At 64.5% G+C, this 17,759-nt stretch overlaps 3 protein-coding genes across 3 annotated transcripts; all 3 read left to right on the top strand.

Moving 5' to 3' along the window:
• Nucleotides 1-393: 393 nt before the first annotated feature.
• On the top strand, nt 394-8,113 carry CFAP45 (cilia and flagella associated protein 45). Its single transcript, XM_030473954.2, has 12 exons — nt 394-479; nt 729-818; nt 3,509-3,645; nt 5,265-5,406; nt 5,762-5,932; nt 6,050-6,228; nt 6,398-6,527; nt 6,625-6,771; nt 6,859-6,972; nt 7,059-7,252; nt 7,336-7,560; nt 7,948-8,113. The coding sequence occupies exons 1-12, from the start codon at nt 477-479 to the stop codon at nt 8,075-8,077; spliced, it is 1,662 nt and encodes a 553-aa protein (XP_030329814.1). The 5' UTR covers nt 394-476; the 3' UTR covers nt 8,078-8,113.
• A 3,129-nt stretch (nt 8,114-11,242) lies between these two features.
• Nucleotides 11,243-14,471, top strand: VSIG8 (V-set and immunoglobulin domain containing 8). Its single transcript, XM_030473714.1, has 6 exons — nt 11,243-11,440; nt 11,894-12,095; nt 12,176-12,340; nt 13,067-13,189; nt 13,649-13,784; nt 14,300-14,471. Exons 1-6 carry the CDS (start codon nt 11,243-11,245, stop codon nt 14,469-14,471), a joined length of 996 nt encoding a protein of 331 aa, XP_030329574.1.
• A 1,189-nt stretch (nt 14,472-15,660) lies between these two features.
• On the top strand, nt 15,661-17,448 carry CFAP126 (cilia and flagella associated protein 126). Its single transcript, XM_030474048.1, has 5 exons — nt 15,661-15,716; nt 15,869-15,931; nt 16,519-16,599; nt 16,686-16,862; nt 17,051-17,448. Exons 1-5 carry the CDS (start codon nt 15,690-15,692, stop codon nt 17,261-17,263), a joined length of 561 nt encoding a protein of 186 aa, XP_030329908.1. The 5' UTR covers nt 15,661-15,689; the 3' UTR covers nt 17,264-17,448.
• The last annotated feature ends 311 nt before the right edge of the window (nt 17,449-17,759 follow it).

The raw sequence follows: 17,759 nt of genomic DNA, 5'->3' as shown, positions 1-17,759 counted from the left end.
GACCCTTATGGGGGGGAAGGAGCGCAGCGGGGGGGCACTAGGACCCCGCGGCCTCGCCGCACCGCATGGCGGCAGCCGGGCCACGTGGAGGGAGGGGCGGGGCTAGCCGAGAGAGGCGGGGCTAGCGGAGGGGGCGGGGCTGGCGCAGCTCACTCCATGCCGGCCTCGGAGGGCGGTTTGGGGGGTGGTCGGTGGTGACGGGAGGGGGTTGAAGAGGGGTGTAGGTTTCTGGGGGTGTCTGGGCGGAGGATCGCGGCGTGTGCCCCGTGTTCGTGTGCAGGGCGGTGGCTGCCTTTGCAAGGGCGCGTAAACAGGCTCAGACACACACAATACCCACACACCCCCCCCCCGACACGGAGTGCGCCCTTCCGCCGCCCAGTGCGCACGCTTGGCAACGCCCCTCCGTTGCCAGGGAACAGGGGTGGGGAAGGGGCGCGTTGCCATGGCGACGGCCGGCGGCCGCCAAGCGGAGCGGGATGGTGAGTGCGGCCTGGGCCGGGCCCGGGCCCCGGTACCACCGGTACCACCCTCGGTACCAGCCCCGGGACCCCCGGGACCGACCCCGGGACCGACCCCGGGACCCCCGTACCACCCCCGGGACCCCCGGTATCACCGGTACCACCCCCGGGACCCTCGGTACCACCGCCGGTACCAGCCCCGGGACCCCCCCCCCCGGGACCCCCGGTACCACCCTCGGTACCGACCCTGGGACCCCCATCTCCCCGCAGCCCACCAGCATCCCGGCGCCCCGCGCCCGCTACCGCAGGAAGGCGCAGGGCTCCACAGCGGAGGATGAGCTGCTCTTCGGGAAGAAGCAGGTAAGAGCCCCGGGATACCGGGGGTGGGGGGGGGCACCACCGGCTGCCTCCCCCCCATACACACACACACACCGGGCAGGGGTTCATCCTGCCCCCCTCACTGCATCCCCTCCACAATCCCTGCTGGGATGCTGCTGCAGCCCCTCTCTGGGCTTGGAATTCTGCTGTGGGACCCCCACGTTCCTTCTGGGAAAGCACAGAATTCCCTCTGCATCCCAGCAGCATTCCAAGCCCCATCCTCACCCCCTTTCCTGGGGGGTGGGTGGTTGGTTAGGGAGGCACAGGAGGCTCAGGGGTCAAGGAGAGGAGGTGGGCTCTGTACCATGGTTCTATCACATGGGATATAAGGAAAACCCTTGGAGCAAGGGCTGGAAGCTTCCAGAGCCGCTCCTTGCCAACATTACTTAGACTTTCATCAGGGAGCTACGAAATGGGTCCCCTCGGAGAGTCTCTGACCTCCTGGCCGTGTGCCCCAGCCTGAGATAAACAGAGCAGAGCTCCTTCCTCCCGGGCTCCGGAGGGAAAAGCTTCCTCCCCGCTCCTCCCACAGCAGGACCTGGGTGCACAACAGGCGAGGACGATGGTGTTTGGGGTGTCCTTCCCCCCACCTCCCTTATCACCTCTGCGGCTGCTCTCACTGCGGTTTATGGCTGCGGCTCTCCCCACCCTCCACGAGGTGCAGAGCGAGGTTCAAGGTGCTGCTGGAGTTTGCCCCGTCTCACGCTCAGCTTCAGCTGAGATAACACCTTCAGTTCCCACTGCAAAAGGGACACTGAGGTGCTGGAGCGGGGCCAGGGAAGGGCGACGGAGCTGGTGCAGGGCCTGGAGCACAAGTGTGATGAGGGACCTGGGGGGGTTTGGTCTGGAGAAGAGAAGGCTCAGGGGGGACATTATCGCTCCCTACAACTGCCTGACAGGAGGATGGAGCCAGGAGGGGGCTGGTCTCTGCTCCCAAGGGATGGGACAAGAGGAAACGGGCTCAAGCTGCCCCAGGGCAGGTTTAGATGGAGATGAGGAACAATTCCTTCCCCAAAGGGTGCTCAGGCATTGGAACAGGCTGCCCAGGGCAGGGCTGGAGTCACCGGCCCTGCAAGACCCCGCACAGACAAGACCCTCGGTGCCGTGGGTTAGTGGTGGCCGTGCTGGGGAATGGTTGCACTTGGTGCTCGTCCCTCTTTGTGGCTGTAATTTCCTCTCCTGGGCCTTATCGCCTGGAACAAATCTGTCCAAAGAGGCTTTGCCAAAACCCCTTTTGGCTTTCCAGAGGAGAGGAAGGAAGCGTGGAATGAAGATTACCTCCGCTCCCAACTGGAGCTTGGGAGCGTTCCCGGCCAGCGAGCCCTGGGCAGGTTTATGATCAACTGTTATCTCGGAGGCCTTCAAGGCAGCCTGATTAATCCCTGCGATTAATCCCGGTCTAGTCCAAGGAGTTCTCCTGGCTCCAGGGACAACGTGCGGGTGGCTGCAGCAACAACCCCGTTATCTCTGTTTGCACGAGTGTTCCAGGGCCAAACCCTTTAATTCAACACCTCCTGCTTGGGGCCCGCAGTGCTGAGGAGCTGCTCCAGTGTCACCACAGCGGGCTGGAGCAGCTCTGCCCTGGAGCCAGGCTGAGAGAGCAGAGAAGGCTCCTTAAGGGGAGCCCTTAGAGCAGCTCCAGTGCCTAAAGGGGCTCCAGGAAACCTGGAGAGGGGCTTTGGGCAAGGGGTGGAGGGACAGGACAAGGGGAATGGCTTTAACCTGCCAGAGGGGAGATTGAGATGAGCTCTGAGGCAGAAGCTCTTCCCTGTGAGGGTGCTGAGGCGCTGGCACAGGGTGCCCAGAGAAGCTGTGGCTGCCCCATCCCTGGCAGTGTTCAAGGCCAGGTTGGACACAGGGGCTTGGAGCAACCTGCTCCAGTGGAAGGTGTCCCTGCCTGTGGCTTTAAGCTCCCTTCCCACCCAAACCATTCCCGGATTCCATGAAACTGGGACCGTTGCCGGCAGCGTTCCCAGGGGACTGCGGGATTTGTTCCAGCAGGATTTTAAACGGGAATTCCAAGGGAAACCACGTGTCTGCTCATACCTTGGGCTGGTTCTGGGGGTTCCCTGGCCCGGGTGAGGATCGCGCCTGGGGATGGGCTCGGGGAAGCCACCCTGCCCTTGGGAAGCCGAGCGGGGTCCCCGGGTCACCCGCAGCCGGTGACACCTCACTAGGTGGCAGCCTCGGCTCGGGCGAAGGCAGCGGCACCGGTCCCGGCTGTACTGGGAGGACTGGTTTCTGCCCAGTGCTCTCTGCCAGTGACTGCCCTGCAAGGCCGAGCCTTGAGCTGCCCCTCATCCCCCCCTTCCCTGCCAGCTCCCAGGCAGTTTGGGTTCCTTTTGGGCTGGTTTCCACCCAGTTTTGCCCGATTCCATAAGGCTCAGCAGGACAGAGGTGCCGGGGCCGTGGTGGGTTTGCCCTGAGCAGGCAGCGATGGGCTCCTCGGTCCCACCAGGTCCAGGTGGGACACCAACACCAGCAAACCCAGTGCTGTGCAGTGGGTTTGGTTCCCCTCCATGTCCCCATCAGCCTTTCAGAGGCCAAAACCCCTTCTCGTGCCCACACAGCACCGGTTGTGGTGGTGTGAGAGGGTCTTGGAGCTCAGGGGAGCTCACACCCAGGAGCAGCAGCAGGAGTAAACCTGGAGTAAACTCCACCTTTCCTCACAGCCCCCGCAGCCATCGCGCCCCGACAGCCCCATCGTGCTCCTTCAGGATGTGAGGACAGCCCCCAAAGCGCTGTCCCTTGGCAGGTACAAGCCCAAGACCACCCGTATCATCACCAAGGACTTCATCCGTGAGCTCATGTAAGTCTGTGCCCGAGCAGCAGCTCAGGAGGAGCTTTTGTGGCTTCATGCGCGGAGCTCGGGAATGTTTTGGTGCAGGAGGGATGGGCCATTCCACAGAGGCACTGAATCATCCTGAAAACCCCATAAAACCCCAACATAAACCTCCCCAGCAGCCAGAAAAGCTCTTTCTGAGCTCCTCGAGGGCTCCTGCTCCCCTCCCGCATCCCGATCCCGAACAGCCCCGTGGGAAGAGGGCAGGAGAGCCCTGGGAGCTGTGTGTTTCCCTGTGGGGCTGCTTTAGAAGCTCAAGAACCCTCCTTAAATCACTGCCCCTCGTTGAAACCTGCAGCACACGACAAGAGCGGGGCCGTTGTCCCACCAGCTCCAGTTCAGGCTCATTTTAACCCCACATCCCCTCGTTGCTGCTGTTTGCAGCGAGGTTCCTCTTTTTGCCTCCTGTTTTGAACCTTCCACCCGACCCTCTCACACCCACCAACCCCTCAGAGGCGCGGTTTGGGGTTTGCTCCAACCTTCGGCGGCTGCTTTTGGCCCTTCCCTTGTTCTCATTTGACCCCGGTGCCAAAGCCAAGGAGCCAATTCCGCGCGCCCGCGCCTCCAACCAGAGCTTGACGGCAACAGTTTGTGCTGGTGCAATTCCTGAAAATCAGGGCCCAGACATCCCAGGCTGCTCACCCAAACACGGGGCCGGCCAAAGCAGGGCCCAGATGTGTCATTACATTTATTAGTGCCGTTGTGACCATTCTTCCAAGCGTCCTGGAATGCGATGCTGTGATGCAGCTGGGGAGCGATCATTATGCAGGTATCTGTTCATATTCACCAGGGTGGATGAAAGGTGACACGCAATAATCATGAGTAAATTCTTAGTCCTGAACAGCTTCAAAGTGCTCCATGCATTTGGTTAATGGACGCTCCTCCACCGCACGCGTCACCATGGTACCTGAGTAATGCACAGAGTCATTAACTCCTTCCAGCTCCCTGTGTTATTATCCACATTTTTACAAGTAGGGAAATGGGGGCACCGGGAGCTTCGGTGGTTTCCTCCAAACCACAGCCTGAGTCACGGGCAGGGTTCATGGCTCGGCGCTGTCCTGGTGTCCCGGTGTCCCTGGTGTCCCAGAGGTGCCCTGTGTTTGGGCAGTGCTTCCTCCTCTCATCCCAGCTGCGTTCCTGGGAGCGCAGAGTCAAAGCCAAGCAGCTCCCAGCAGGCTGAGTGGCGCTAAGCAGAGTAAAAAGCACCTTCAGCTCCCCCAGATCAACAGAGGTTTCGATGTGGGACATGGAAGCAGTGACAGGGATGGGGAAAGGGGTGAGGATTTTCCCAAAGGAAAACCGGGAAAGTCAAGCTGGAGTGAAAGCCGTTGGGTCTTTTGTTACTAAGCCCATGCTGGATGTTTTGGGGTTTCCTGGGCGCCAGGGTGAGTGTCCTGTCCCCTTGTGCATCACAGCTTTCCCTCCACTTTCCATTGCCCCCATGAGTGGGAGAACCGGGATCCCACAGCTCGGGTGCTTCCTGCATTGCTCCGGGGTGACTCCCATCCCAGCCCAGGAGGCGGGAAGGGAATGGGGGGATCTCTCACACGCTCCACACCACTGACTGCTCTTTCTCCCCATGCCAGCACCCCTGAGGAGAAGCCCCCAGCATCCCTCATCATGACTTCGGAGGATTTCCAGCGCATTAAAGCAGCAGCTCAAGTGCTGAGCAAGGAGGAGCGTGAGGCCAAGCTGGCAGCCCTCAAAGCGGCGAAGGAGGCTGCTCTCGTAGGCATTTCCCCCCGTCCCGTCCTGTCCTGTCCTTCCCCACTTGCTCTCGGGCTCTGGAGGGAGGTGGACACCAGCCTCATGGCCCCAGAGCTCCCACCTCCATCCCTTCGTCACCCGCGTTTCAGTGCACCTGAGGCTGCACCTCTCAGGTCCCCGATCCCCAACATGGTCCCTGGGTGGCAAGGAAGCCCCGGAGGCTGGGATGAAGCCTCTGTGCTGCCTTTCTGCCACGCTGCGAAGGCAGGATTGGTGTGGGGAGGGGGTGCCCCTCGGCTCCGTGCCGGGATGCGGGGTCCCTCGGGCAGGCTCAGCCCGGCTTTAGGCACAAAGCTCATCCCGCTTGTCCCCTCAGGAGGCATCGAGCCAGCGCAAGGCGGCAGCGGAGCAGGCAGCGGCCGTGCAGGAGCAGACGGGGAAGCTGAACGAGCTGGAGGAGGCGGCGCAGGAGCGGGCCCAGCACGTGCTGCAGCGGGCCAACAGGATGCGCATGGAGCAGGAGGATGAGATCAAGGAGTTCAGTGAGGTGGGGATGCCGAAACCCTTGGTGCTGCCCGGCGGCTTCCTCTCCTTTCCCCCCTCCTCGTCCGTGTGTCCGTCCAAGTCTGGCCGGGAGAGCAGAGGAGACCCGTTGTCCCCGCAGCTCATCCTCGGTGCCAAGTGCCACATGATCCGCAACGCACAGATCCTGGAGAAGCAGATCATCACCAAGGAGCTGGACGAGGAGGAGAAGCGCCTGGACAACATGATGGAGGTGGAGAGGAAAAAGGCCGAGGAGATGCAGGAGGAGCTGGAGCGCAGGCGGAAGCAGGAGATGATCAGGTCTGTAGAAGGGTCCCCCTTCCCAGGCCTCGACCGGTTGCTGGTTTCACACCACAGCACCCTCCCAGTGACCACAGTGGGACCGGGCAGCACCCGACGTCCATGGTGGCATTTCCACTTCTGGGAATGCGACAGAGCCAGAGGGAACCTTCTGCTCCCTTCTTCCCAGAGGGAGACAGGAGCTGGTGAGGCAGATCGAGCAGAACGCGGAGGAACGGGCTCTGAGGGCTGAGCAGCGGGACCAGGAGGCGCAGGAGATGCGGCAGTACCTGGAGCGGCTGAAGCTGGAGGATCAGAAGGTGCAACCAAGAGGGAGCAGGGAGAGGGCTGGGGTTGGATTTCCATCTTGTTGGAAGGTGCTGGGTGCTGACCCTGTTGCTCCCCCTCTGTTCTCAGGACATGGAGCGGAGGCAGGAGCAGCACAAGCAAATCCAGGCTGAGATTAAACGTGTCAACAACGAGAACCAGAAGCTCAAGGCGGAGCAGCAGGAGCTGGAGCGGCTGGAGGACGAGCGGGTGCTCGAGTACCAGAGGCAGAAGCTGGTGAGAGGCCTTTGCCACAGGGCCCTGGTGTGGGTGCAGCGGTGGAGGCGCTGCCGGGGAGCACCCACGAGGCTCTGACCCATCCAGGAGCGCGAGGCCAAGCTGGAGGCCGAGCAGGAGAAAATCCGTGTGGAGAAGGAGAAGGAGATGGCGCGTCTGAGAGCCATGCAGGAGAGAGCGCAGGACCACCAGGCAGAGCAGGTGAGCGGCCGCCGCCGCGCTGCCTCCCTCACCCTCACCCTCCTCACCGCATGGTGCCACCGTCACCAGCATCCCGCCGTGCCCAGGACGCTCTGAGAGCCAAGCGCAGCCAGGAGGCCGCGGAGCGCGAGTGGCGGCGCAAGGAGAAGGAGACGGCGCGGCTGAAGGCGGAGGCCGAGGCGCGGCTGAAGCAGAGCCGCCTGGAGCAGATCGCGCAGCGGGAGCACGGCATGGCCGTGCAGGCGCAGCAGGACCGCCACGAGTTCCAGAGGATCCTCCGGTGCGAGGGCCGGGGCCCGGCGCTCCCCGGGGCTGAGCCGGCACGGAGCCGGCGCTGTCATTGCCCCCCGCGCTGTCCCGCAGGGCGCAGCAGGAGCAGATGGAGAAGGAGAAGGCCGAGGAGGTGCGGAAGGCAGCGGAGCGCCGGGCACACGCCAAGGCCGTGCGGTGCCAGGTCCGGGAGCGGCAGCAGGAGCTGGTGCAGGAGCGAGCGGCCGCCTTCGAGGAGTTCAAGCGCCTGCAGGAGGAGGCCCAGCGCCACAGCCAGCGCATCGCCCGCTTCAAGCAGCAGAAGCTGCAGGAGCTCAGGTGATGCCCCAGAGCCGCAGGACAAGGGGAATGGCTTTAACCTGCCAGAGGGGAGACTGAGATGAGCTCTGAGGCAGAAGCTCTTCCCTGTGAGGGTGCTGAGGCGCTGGCACAGGGTGCCCAGAGAAGCTGTGGCTGCCCCATCCCTGGCAGTGTTCAAGGCCAGGTTGGACACAGGGGCTTGGAGCAACCTGCTCTAGTGGAAGGTTCCACATCCAAGGATCTCGATGAGGTCCCTACCAACCCTGAATCATAGAATGTTTATGTGCTGCATGTCCCTACGGCTTTGCCAGCTTCCCACCACCTCCCAGCTTCCTTTCCATCCTCATCCAAGAGGATCCGCTCCAGAGCCACAGTCCTGACTCTGATGGTTTCTTTCCTCTGCAGAGACTCTGGTGTGCCCGAGAAGTTCTGTGCCCAAGTGGAGCTGAGGGACCAGCACCGAGCCATCATAGCTTCAGGCCGGGCCCGGCGCGGCATGGGGCTGGGCTCCAGCAAGGGGCTGATGCTTTCTTAGGCTGTTTTCTACCACTAGCAATGTTTATGGAGCAGACGGTGTCTTTCACCCTTCTCTCACTGGGGGTTTTGGGGTCAGGAGCTGCCCGTGGGGCTGGAGTAGCTCAAAGGCTCATTGCCCAACTCCCAGCACCAAGGTCACCCCTTGCCTGTCTCTATGGGCAGAGCTGTTGGACGTGCCCGTGTCCTTGCAGGGGGCAGGAGCCCCCCAAGCTTAAGTGTTCCCAAGAGCCAGCTGGGCTCTTCACACACAGCCCTGCCTGGCCCTGCCAGTGCCACCACCTCCCCATCGCATCACCCCCAGGCCCTGTGGCCGTGCCGAAGCAAAGAGCATGATGCAAACACCTCAAATCCACTGGGATCTGGGCCCTGGTGCTTCCGAGGGCTGAGGAGTGGCTCTGAGTAATTGTCAGAGCAGCTGAACAATAAGGAGAGTGGCACAAGGGAACGTGCCCGGGGCTCGGAGCCGCCTCCGTGGCCTCTCACCGGCCCTTCCCCGGCTGCTGCGTGTCCCCGTGGCCGCCGAGCTCACGTCTCCCCCCGGTGCCGGGAGCCGGGCTCCGTTCTCCATCCCCGGCCGCAGCAGCCGCGCTCCGGCGGTGCCACCCGCGGTCCTGGCGCTGTCACAGCCCCGGCGGGGGGGTCCAAAGCCGCCGCGGCACCGGGGTGAGGCGTGTTCCCCCCCCCGCTCCCGCACGGGCCGGAGCCGCGGTGAGCCACGGCCCCGTCACGGCGGGGACGGCCCCGGCAGCAGGAACCGGCCCCGCGTCGGGGCTGCCCCGGGGCCAGGCCGAGCTCTGGGGCCCCGAAATCACAGACGCGGCAAAACACGTGCCGGGCCCGGCCCCAGTCCCCGGCACGGAGCCGGCGAGGACCCGGCCGCGGTGAGCTCAGCTCCGGGCCAGTAACTGGAGCAGCTCCTGGCCTCGGGCAGCGTTCGGGGTGGCTGCGCCGGGCGGTGGAGCCGGCCCGGGCGGTCCGGCCATGGGAAGGGCCAGCGCGGCCGAGCTGCGCCGCGGGGCAGAGCGCGGGGAGGCGGGACACGGCACCGGGAATGGCACCGGGAATGGCACCGGGACACGGCACCGGGAATGGCACCGGGAATGGCACCGAGACACGGCACCGGGACATGGCAGGGACGGGGACCACAGTGGGGACAGGGACTGCGGCACCCATAGCAGAGCAGCCGTGCCCCAGCTCTTTCATACTTAGCCAAGCAACCCTGTCCTCTCCATTCATGAACATCCCTGTCCCCTCCATCCGTGGCCAAGCATCGCTGTCCCCTCCATCCATCGGCAAGCATCCCTGTCCCCTCCATTCATGGACAAGCATCCCTGTCCCCTCCATCCATGGCCAAATATCCCTGTCCCCTCCATCCATGAACAAGAATCCCTGTCCCTTCCATCCATGGACAGGAATCCCTGTCCTCTCCATTCATGAACATCCCTGTCCCCTTCATCCATGGCCAAACATCCCTGTCCCCTTCATCCATGGCCAAGCATCCCTGTCCCCTCCATCCATGGCCAAGCATCCCTGTCCCCTTCATCCATGGCCAAGCATCCCTGTCCCCTCCATCCATGAACAAACATCCCTGTCCCCTCCATCCATGGACAAACATCCCTGTCCCCTCTATACATGGCCAAATATCCCTGTCCCCTCTATCTATGGACAAGAATCCCTGTCCCCTCCATTCATGAACATCCCTGTCCCCTTCATCCATGGCCAAACATCCCTGTCCCCTCCATACATGGACAAGAATCCCAGTCCCATCCATCCATGGCAAAATATCCCTGTCCCCTCCGTCCATGGACAAATATCCCTGTCCCCTCCGTCCATGGACAAATATCCCTGTCCCCTCTATCTATGGACAAGCACAGCTGTCCCCTCCATTCATGAACATCCCTGTCCCCTCCATCCATGGCCAGACATCCCTGTCCCCTCCATCCATGGACAAATATCCCTGTCCTCTCTATCTATGGAGAAGAATCCCTGTCCCCTCCATTCATGAACATCCCTGTCCCCTCCATCCATGGACAAATATCCCTGTCCCCTCTATCTATGGACAAGCATAGCTGTCCCCTCCATTCGTGAACATCCCTGTCCCCTCCATCCATGGCCAAACATCATTGTCCCCTCCATCCCTGTCCCAGCATCCTCATCCACAAGCCCTATCCTCAGCTCCCAGCTGCCCCTGGTGCTGCCATGCCACCATGTCCCCAAGCCAGCACATCCCTATGCCACCACGTCCCCACGTCATGTGCTGTGGCCTGGAGCTGCAGCCACATCTCCACATGTACCTCAGCAATGCCACCAGCACCAGTGTAGCCTCGGTGGGTGCCATGGTCCACACACGGCTGCAGCATCCCCGTGCCCGCTGGCCAAGGGGCAGGACCAGAGGAGGGATCTGCAGGAGCTTAACCCAGGGTCAAACCCCACCTTTAACCACCTTCAATTGCCCCAAATTTTGCACAGGACCAAGATGGTTTTGGAGACCTTCACTTTGGCACTTCTGTGCCGCCACGATGCTCCCACAGCATCCCCTTTTCCCACCAGCCCCACTCATTCCACCGGGATAACCATCCACGGGGTCCACCGGCCGGGATGTGCTGGTTCCCCCCTGCCCATCACTGCATCCCTATGGATGGGATCCCACACCACGGCCACGGTTAATTAGGGGGTAGGGAGTGGAGCAGGGCGGCAGCGCTCACGCACAGCTTGGAGCCACTCAGTCATCCCAAAGGCATCCGCCCCACAGGGAGGAGCGCCCCGGCCCAGCATGTAAAAGCGGCCCCGCGCGGCCCCGCTGCCCCGTCGCCGCGGAGCCGCCGCCTGCTCCCGCTCCTCCTCAGCACCCGCACGGCTGCAGCGTCATGGCAGGGCCCGGCGCCAGCCTGCTCCTGCTCCTGGGTCTCATGCCAGGTACGGGTCCGGGGCATCCCGGCGCCTGGACCGGCTCCCGCAGGGATGCTGTTGAGGATGGAGGGGGCCCTGCCCTGCCGCGGGGCACCCCAGGGTGCTGGATGCGCCCCGTGGTCAGCAGAGCACCCACCGTGTTGGTGGCATTGAGCCGCCACGTCCCTTTGTCAGTCCCACCAGGATGGGTCCCTGCTCCCAGTGGGTCGGGTGCTGCTGGATTTGGGGCGCTGTGGGTCAGAGTGCAGGTCCGATGGGTGCTGTTCTCTCCCCAGCTTTCCTCCTGGCCGTCAGGATCAACAGCAAAGGCCGGGAGGTGCTGTACCTGGCCAAGGGCGACTCGGTGAAGCTGGGCTGTCCCTATGTGCTCGAACCCGAAGACAACGGTCCCCAGGGCGTGGGCATCGAGTGGATCCAGATCACGCCCGAGCGCACCGGCCCCGAGAACGTGGTGAGTGTCACTGGTGCCAGCGGCCGCCCTCCCACCGGGCTGGAAGGGCTGGGATGGACCAGGAGGGACAGGGATGGACCAGGCAGGACAGGCAGAGCCGGGCAGGGAAGGTCTGGAAGGTCTGGAAGGACCAGGCGGGACAGGGAAGGTCTGGAAGAACAGGGATGGACCAGGCAGGGCAGGGATGGACCAGGCGGGACAGGGATGGACCAGGCTGGATAGGGATGGAGCAGGCGGGACAGGGATGGACCAGGCAGGGCAGGGATGGACCAGGCGAGATAGGGATGGAGCAGGCGGGACAGGGATGGACCAGGCAGGGCAGGGATGGAGCAGGCGGGACAGGCAGAGCAGGGCAGGCACCGGGCAGTGCATTTCCCTCCCAAGCTGCCAACTCCGGGGTCCCCCCCATTGGGACCAGCCCTGCCCAGTCTCCCCCCTTTGCTTCCCCCCTAGTTCCTGTCCTACCAAGACCATCACGTCAACTACGGCAGCGGCTCGGGGCTGCAGGACCGCGTCGCCTTCGTGCAGACCGACCCCAGCCAGTACGACGCCTCCATCCGCCTGGCGGACCTGCAGGTGTCCGACACCGGCACCTACCAGTGCCGCGTGAAGAAAAACACCGTGGCCGTGCACGAGGTCATCGTCACTGTGCAGGGTCAGTGGGTCCCCCCTCCCCGTACCCCCCCCCAGGGGGTCCCCGCTGGCCCCATGGTGACCTTGTCCCACTCCCCGCAGAGAAACCCGTCACCCCACAGTGCTGGACCGAGGGGGAGCTGATCGAGGGCGGCAGCATCCTGCTGCGGTGCTACAGCCGCGGGGGCACGTCCCCGCTCGCCTACCAGTGGGCAAAGCTGGCGGACGGCTACGGCGGGGGCCGCCTGCCCTCCGGCACCATCCAAGGTGGGTGCTGTGGGGCTGAGCCCCCTCCATGGCACAGCTCCGGGGAGCTCCCATGGATGCTGTGGGGCTGAGCCCCCCCCATGGCACAGACCCGCGGGGCTCCCATGGATGCTGTGGGGCTGAACCCCGCCATGGCACAGTCCCGGGGGGATCCCATGGATGCTGTGGGGCTGAACCCCGCCATGGCACAGCTCTGGGGAGCTCCGATGGGTGCTGTGGGGTTGAGCCCCCCGCATGGCACAGCTCCGGAGGGCTCCCATGGGTGCTGTTGGGGCTGAACCCATCATGGCATAGCCCTGTGGAGCTCCCATGGGTGCTGTGGGGCTGAGTCCCACCCATGACATAGCCCGGGGGGGGGTTCCCACGGGTGCTGCTGGGCTGAACCCACCCTATGGCACAGCCCTGTGAGGCTCCCATGGGTGCAGGGTATGCTCACGGGTGCTGGTGGTGAGTTCCTATGGGTGCTCATGTGTGTTCATGGCTGTATGTGCCGTGTTCATGGCTACGGAGGGGGGGACACCTGCCCTCTGGCACCATCCAAGGTGGGTGCTGTGGGGCTGAGCCCCACTATGGCACAGCCCCGGGGGGCTCCCATGGGTGCAGGGGATGCTCATGGTGCCGGTGGTGAGTTCCTCTGTGCTCACGTCTGTCTGGGCCGTGCCCGTGTCCGTGTCCACCCGTGCCCGGGGGCGCGGGCACTGACGGGACCGTCTCTCCCGGCTCCAGGACGAGCTCCCGGTGACCTGTTCATCCGCAGCCTGACCGAGGCACACGCCGGCGTCTACCAGTGCCGCGTCACCAACCGCGTGGGCTACTCCGTGTGTCAGCTCAACCTCAGCCCTTCGGCAAGTGAGTGCCGCCGCGGCGGGGGATGGGGACACGGCGGGGGGGACACAGGGACACACGGGAGGGGCACAGAGAGACATACAGGGAAGGGAAAGGAACACACAGGGAAGGGACAGAGGTACAAGGGAAGGGGACAGGGATATACAGGGAAGGAACAGGGACACACAGGGAAGGGACAGGGACACGCGAGGGGGACAGGGACACACAGGGAAGGGACGGGACACGCGGGGGGGACAGGGACACACAAGGAAGGGACAGAGATACAAGGGAAGGGGACAGGGGCACACAGGGAAGGGACAGAGACACACGGCGAGGGGACAGGGTCAGGTAGGGGACACAGGGACACACGGGGGGGGGGGATCCAGGGACACACGGGGGTGGCTCTGGCTGGGTGCTGGGGACGCGGTGACCAGTGGCAGCCGGCGCGGAGGCCGGCGGTGACAGGCTGTGCTCGCACCGTAGGAGGACGGCAGGCGGGCATCATCGTGGGCTCCATCCTGGGCTCCCTCCTGCTCCTGAGCCTCCCCGCGCTGCTCATCTGGGCGCTGATCTGCCGCTACCGCAGGAAGGAATGCCAGCGGGCCTGCAGCGACTGCCGGTGAGCAGGGGGGCAGCACTGGTGTCTATGGGGCAGCAGTGAGGTCTATGGGGCAGCACCGGGGTCTATGGGGCAGCACTGGGGACTCAAGGAGACCAGGGACCAACGGGCACCAGTGGGTGTTGATGGGCATCACTGGGGGCTGAGGGGCAGCACTAGAACTAACGGACACTAGTGGGTGCCATTGGATGCTGATGGGCATCACTGGGGTCTATGGGGTATCAGTGGGCACCGGGGGGGACCAGGGACCAGCGGGCACCACTGGGTTCTGATGAGCATCACTGGGGTCTATGGGGCATCACTGAGGACTGAGGAGGACTAACAGGCACCAGTGGGTGCTACTGGGTGCTGATGGGCACCACTGGGCTCTATGGAGCACCACCAGGCACCGATGTCCACCGCGGGCCACCTACGGGTGCCACGAGACAATGACAGGGACTCACTGGGCACCGGTGGCTGTCACCGGGCGCTGGTGGGGACCCCGCTGAGCACTGACGGTTCCCCCCACCCCGCAGGAGCAGCACCGGCGGCACCATGACCCGGCCCTGCAACGTCTGCGCCCACCACAGCTACTCGCCCCACGGCATCAGCTACATGCAGTGCCAACACGGCGACGGCGACGAGCGGGCGGCCGCCCTCATCTGCAACGAGGGCATCCGGCACCAGGTCACCTGCCCGGCGCTGTAACCCCCCCTCACCCATCACCATCGCCACCATCACCAGCCCCGCACCGATTCGGCTCCGCGGCGGGAGCCACCGCCCGCCGGGATCCGGCCGCGCCGCGCCGGGACTCGCCGCATAAATTGAAGTCAGGAATCCCGCCCCCCCCGGCGCAGCCCCGGTTGGGTTCCCGCCGGTTGGGTCCGTTTGGGTTTTCTTTAGCGTTTTATTGGATGTTTTGCCCCGTTTTTGTACGTCCCCCCCCCATCACCGCAGCCGGATCTATTGCTTTTGGCGTCGGGCGGCCCCGAATCGCCCCGGGGGGGGGGGAGGAGTCGCCCGGTCGCCCCCCCCCCCACATTGGCTTTAGCAATTGGGTGTCTCCGGTGAGGAGCCGCCACCGGCACCAGGATTGGCAAAAAGGCACCAGGAAAAGACAAACCGGAAAGAAACTAATCGGGAAAAGAAATAAAGTCAAAGTGAATCCAGAGGCGGCGTGTCCGGAGTGTCCCGGTGTATCCCGCGGGTCCCGGCGTGTCCCGGTGTATCCTGGCGGGTCCCGGTGTGTCCCGGTGTATCCCAGCGTGTCCCGGTGTGTCCGGCGCGTCGCACCCCCCCCCCACACCCGAAAGGTCCCTTCTGGAAGGTGCTTTGGGTGCCTGGGGTGGTGGGAGTGGGGGGAACACACACACATGGCCCCGTGCACCCCAAATCTGACCTTAAACCTGATCCTAACCCTAACCCTAAGCCTGTCCCTATGGGGGGGCAATTCCAGGACGAACACACACACACACCCCCCAACAGGCAGCCTTAACCCTGACCATAAACCCAACGTTAGGACCGGCTCAGCCAGAGCCTGACCCTGACCCTAACCCCGATCCTAAGCCTAATCCTGACCCCATGGGAGGGGCTTCCTCTTGCCAACATCCCCCCCCCAAATAGCTTTAACCCTGACCCCATGGAAGGGGGGGGGGGGGCTGCCCCTTGCCAACATCACCCCCCAAATAGCTTTACCCCTGACCCTAAGACTGAGCCTAACCCTAAGCCCGAGCTTGGGACCAGCTGGGCCAGAGCCTGACCCAGACCTAGACCCAGACATGGGGGGGGCGGGCACCGGTACCGGGAATGGGGAGGGGGGGGGGCGCGGAATTGGGGGGGCTCTGACGTCACACCCCGACCGGTAGCGCCCGATGCGGCCGCGAGGGGGCGCGCAAGCCGCGCGTCGCCGTTGCCAGGAGACGGGTGATGGCGGCGGGATACGGAGCGGGGCAGGTGGGGGGGGGAGGCCGAAACCGGGGGGTACCGGCAGGGAACGGGGGGTACCGGGGGGGTAATGGGGGGTACCGGGGGGATACCGGGGGGTACCGGGGCTCTGGGTGGGTCCTGGCCCGGTGCAGCCGCTGCCCGGCCCCGCTCTCCCGCAGTACGAGGACGCGTTCGGCACCCACCGCCTGCAGAACTGGAGCGTGCCCCTGCCGGGCCCGAAGGTACCCCCGGCACCCCCCCGGCACCTGCACCGGGACCCCCCCAGCACCAGAACGGACCCACGGGACCCCCCCGAGGCCCCCTGGACCCGGTCTTGACGCCCCCCCAGGCCCCCTCAGCTCCAACCCGAACCCATGGGACCCCCCCCCAGCCCCATCCTGGAGTCCCCCAATGTCCCCCGGCTCCAGCCAGGACCCCCTGAGAGCCCCTCCAGCACTGCCCCAGCCCCAACCTGGTGCCCCTGGAGCCCCCCCCAGCTCTGGCCCAGACCCCTCCTGGGACCCCCCCCTGGCCCCGGACCAACCCCTCGGGCCCCCCCATCACCAGAACGGGCCCCCCCCGACCCTCCGAGGCTCCCCAGCCCCATCCTGGACCCTCTGGGACCCGTGGGACCCTCCCAGTCCCAGCTTGACCCCCCCAAGACCCCAGCTCTGGCCAGGACCCCCCTGAACTGCCCCATCCCCAACCTTGTCTTCTTGGGACTCCCCAAAGACCCCCCCCCTAGACCCGGCCTGTACTCTCTGGGACCCCCCTAAACTTAAACCTGCCCCCGAAAGCCTCCTCCCATCGTCCCTCCCCCCATTCCCAGCCCCCCAAACATTCAGAGGGCTCCACACCCATCGTCGTCAATGACAGGGGGCATCTGCTCCCCTCCGTACCCCGCTCCCAGGTGAGCCACAGACACCCAATGGAGACCCCCCCCAAGCACCCCGAGGTGCTCCCTGGGTCCCCCTCTGCCCCCTCTGCTCCCCACAGGCCTCCCCATGGGGCTCGTTCGTGGGGACGTGGGAGATGCCGTCGAGGATCCCGCCGGCGTGGGTAGACCTGACAGCCCGTTCGGCCGCGGCCACCGAGCGGCTGCTCCACCGCATCCAGCGGCCCACGGAGCTGAGCTGCGCCCGCAACGGGCTCCGCACCCGGGTCACCGGCACGGTGCGTGCTCCCATGGGATCCACCCCCAACGGGCTCCGCAGCCGGAGGTGCCACCAGCCCCGGGGGCATTTCCAGGCACAGGGGCACATCCAGGGGGGAGCCACCGGCTCCTCCTCCCCTCGGGATGAGGTTCTCTTCACCTCACCCCGAATCCAGCAGGAGGAGCTCACTGCCTGCTCTTCCTCCAGAGAAAACCATCCGGGAACGGGGCCTGCCCTGATGCCAAAGGGATCCCGGAGCTCCCAGCGCCCCCTTCCCACCCCGAGCCTCAATCCCGAGCGCAGGGAGCGGAGGAGCAGCGGGGAGTGGAGGAAACGGCACCGGGTTCCTGCCCTGACCCCCCCCGACACCTCCCTGCAGCCATGAACCCCAGAGGAGACCCCCTGCACCCCCAGGAGTGAGGAAGAGGAAGGGGTGGAAGGAGCCAGTGCCGTGGTTTAGTGGCGATTGGGAGAATACAGGTTTAAAACAGCACTAATAAATGCCCGTGTTCAGGATGAGCCATGGGATGGCTCCATAAGCAGGGGAAGTGGCTTCCAAGTGGGAAGCAAGAGGTTGGAAGCCCAAAGACATTGGTTTCCGTGCAGGAGAAGGTCTCTTGCTGCAGGACATGGCTCTGGCCTTGGGCAGCGGCTGGGATCTGGGATTGTGGCCCTGGAGCAGCTTCCCCCTTGCCAGGTCTCCATCAGAAGCCTGGTGGGATCTGCCCCATCGAGCCAGTGGTTTTCCATGAAGGGGGGACAGGGAATTGGGATGCAGCTCCCAGTGGGCAGCAGCCACTTTGCAAAGCCCATTTGAGCCACAACTGAAGCTGCTGGACCCCAAGGAGGCACCAAGACCCATGGTCCAGCCCAGTTCCACTGGGATGCAGCAGCTTCCTGGGAATGCCGTGTCCCA

Source organism: Strigops habroptila, chromosome 22, assembly GCF_004027225.2.
Source record: "Strigops habroptila isolate Jane chromosome 22, bStrHab1.2.pri, whole genome shotgun sequence".
Taxonomy (NCBI): Eukaryota; Metazoa; Chordata; class Aves; order Psittaciformes; family Psittacidae; genus Strigops; species Strigops habroptila.
The sequence above is the reverse complement of the archived record's forward strand: the minus strand, read 5'-3'. Positions and strand labels throughout refer to the sequence as shown.

What these genes read in the sequence shown, in the direction of transcription:
- VSIG8 (XM_030473714.1), top strand. Translation starts at nt 11,243, where the DNA reads ATGGGTGCTGTTCTCTCCCCAGCTTTCCTCCTGGCCGTCAGGATCAAC. An exon ending in GCCCTCCGGCACCATCCAAG is followed by an intron (nt 12,341 to 13,066) that starts GTGGGTGCTGTG and finishes TCCCGGCTCCAG; the next exon opens with GACGAGCTCCCGGTGACCTG. An exon ending in CGGGCCTGCAGCGACTGCCG is followed by an intron (nt 13,785 to 14,299) that starts GTGAGCAGGGGG and finishes CCCACCCCGCAG; the next exon opens with GAGCAGCACCGGCGGCACCA.
- CFAP45 (XM_030473954.2), top strand. An exon ending in GACTTCATCCGTGAGCTCAT is followed by an intron (nt 3,646 to 5,264) that starts GTAAGTCTGTGC and finishes TCCCCATGCCAG; the next exon opens with CACCCCTGAGGAGAAGCCCC. An exon ending in CGGCGAAGGAGGCTGCTCTC is followed by an intron (nt 5,407 to 5,761) that starts GTAGGCATTTCC and finishes TTGTCCCCTCAG; the next exon opens with GAGGCATCGAGCCAGCGCAA.
- CFAP126 (XM_030474048.1), top strand. Translation starts at nt 15,690, where the DNA reads ATGGCGGCGGGATACGGAGCGGGGCAG. An exon ending in CGGGATACGGAGCGGGGCAG is followed by an intron (nt 15,717 to 15,868) that starts GTGGGGGGGGGA and finishes GCTCTCCCGCAG; the next exon opens with TACGAGGACGCGTTCGGCAC. An exon ending in GCACCCGGGTCACCGGCACG is followed by an intron (nt 16,863 to 17,050) that starts GTGCGTGCTCCC and finishes CTCTTCCTCCAG; the next exon opens with AGAAAACCATCCGGGAACGG.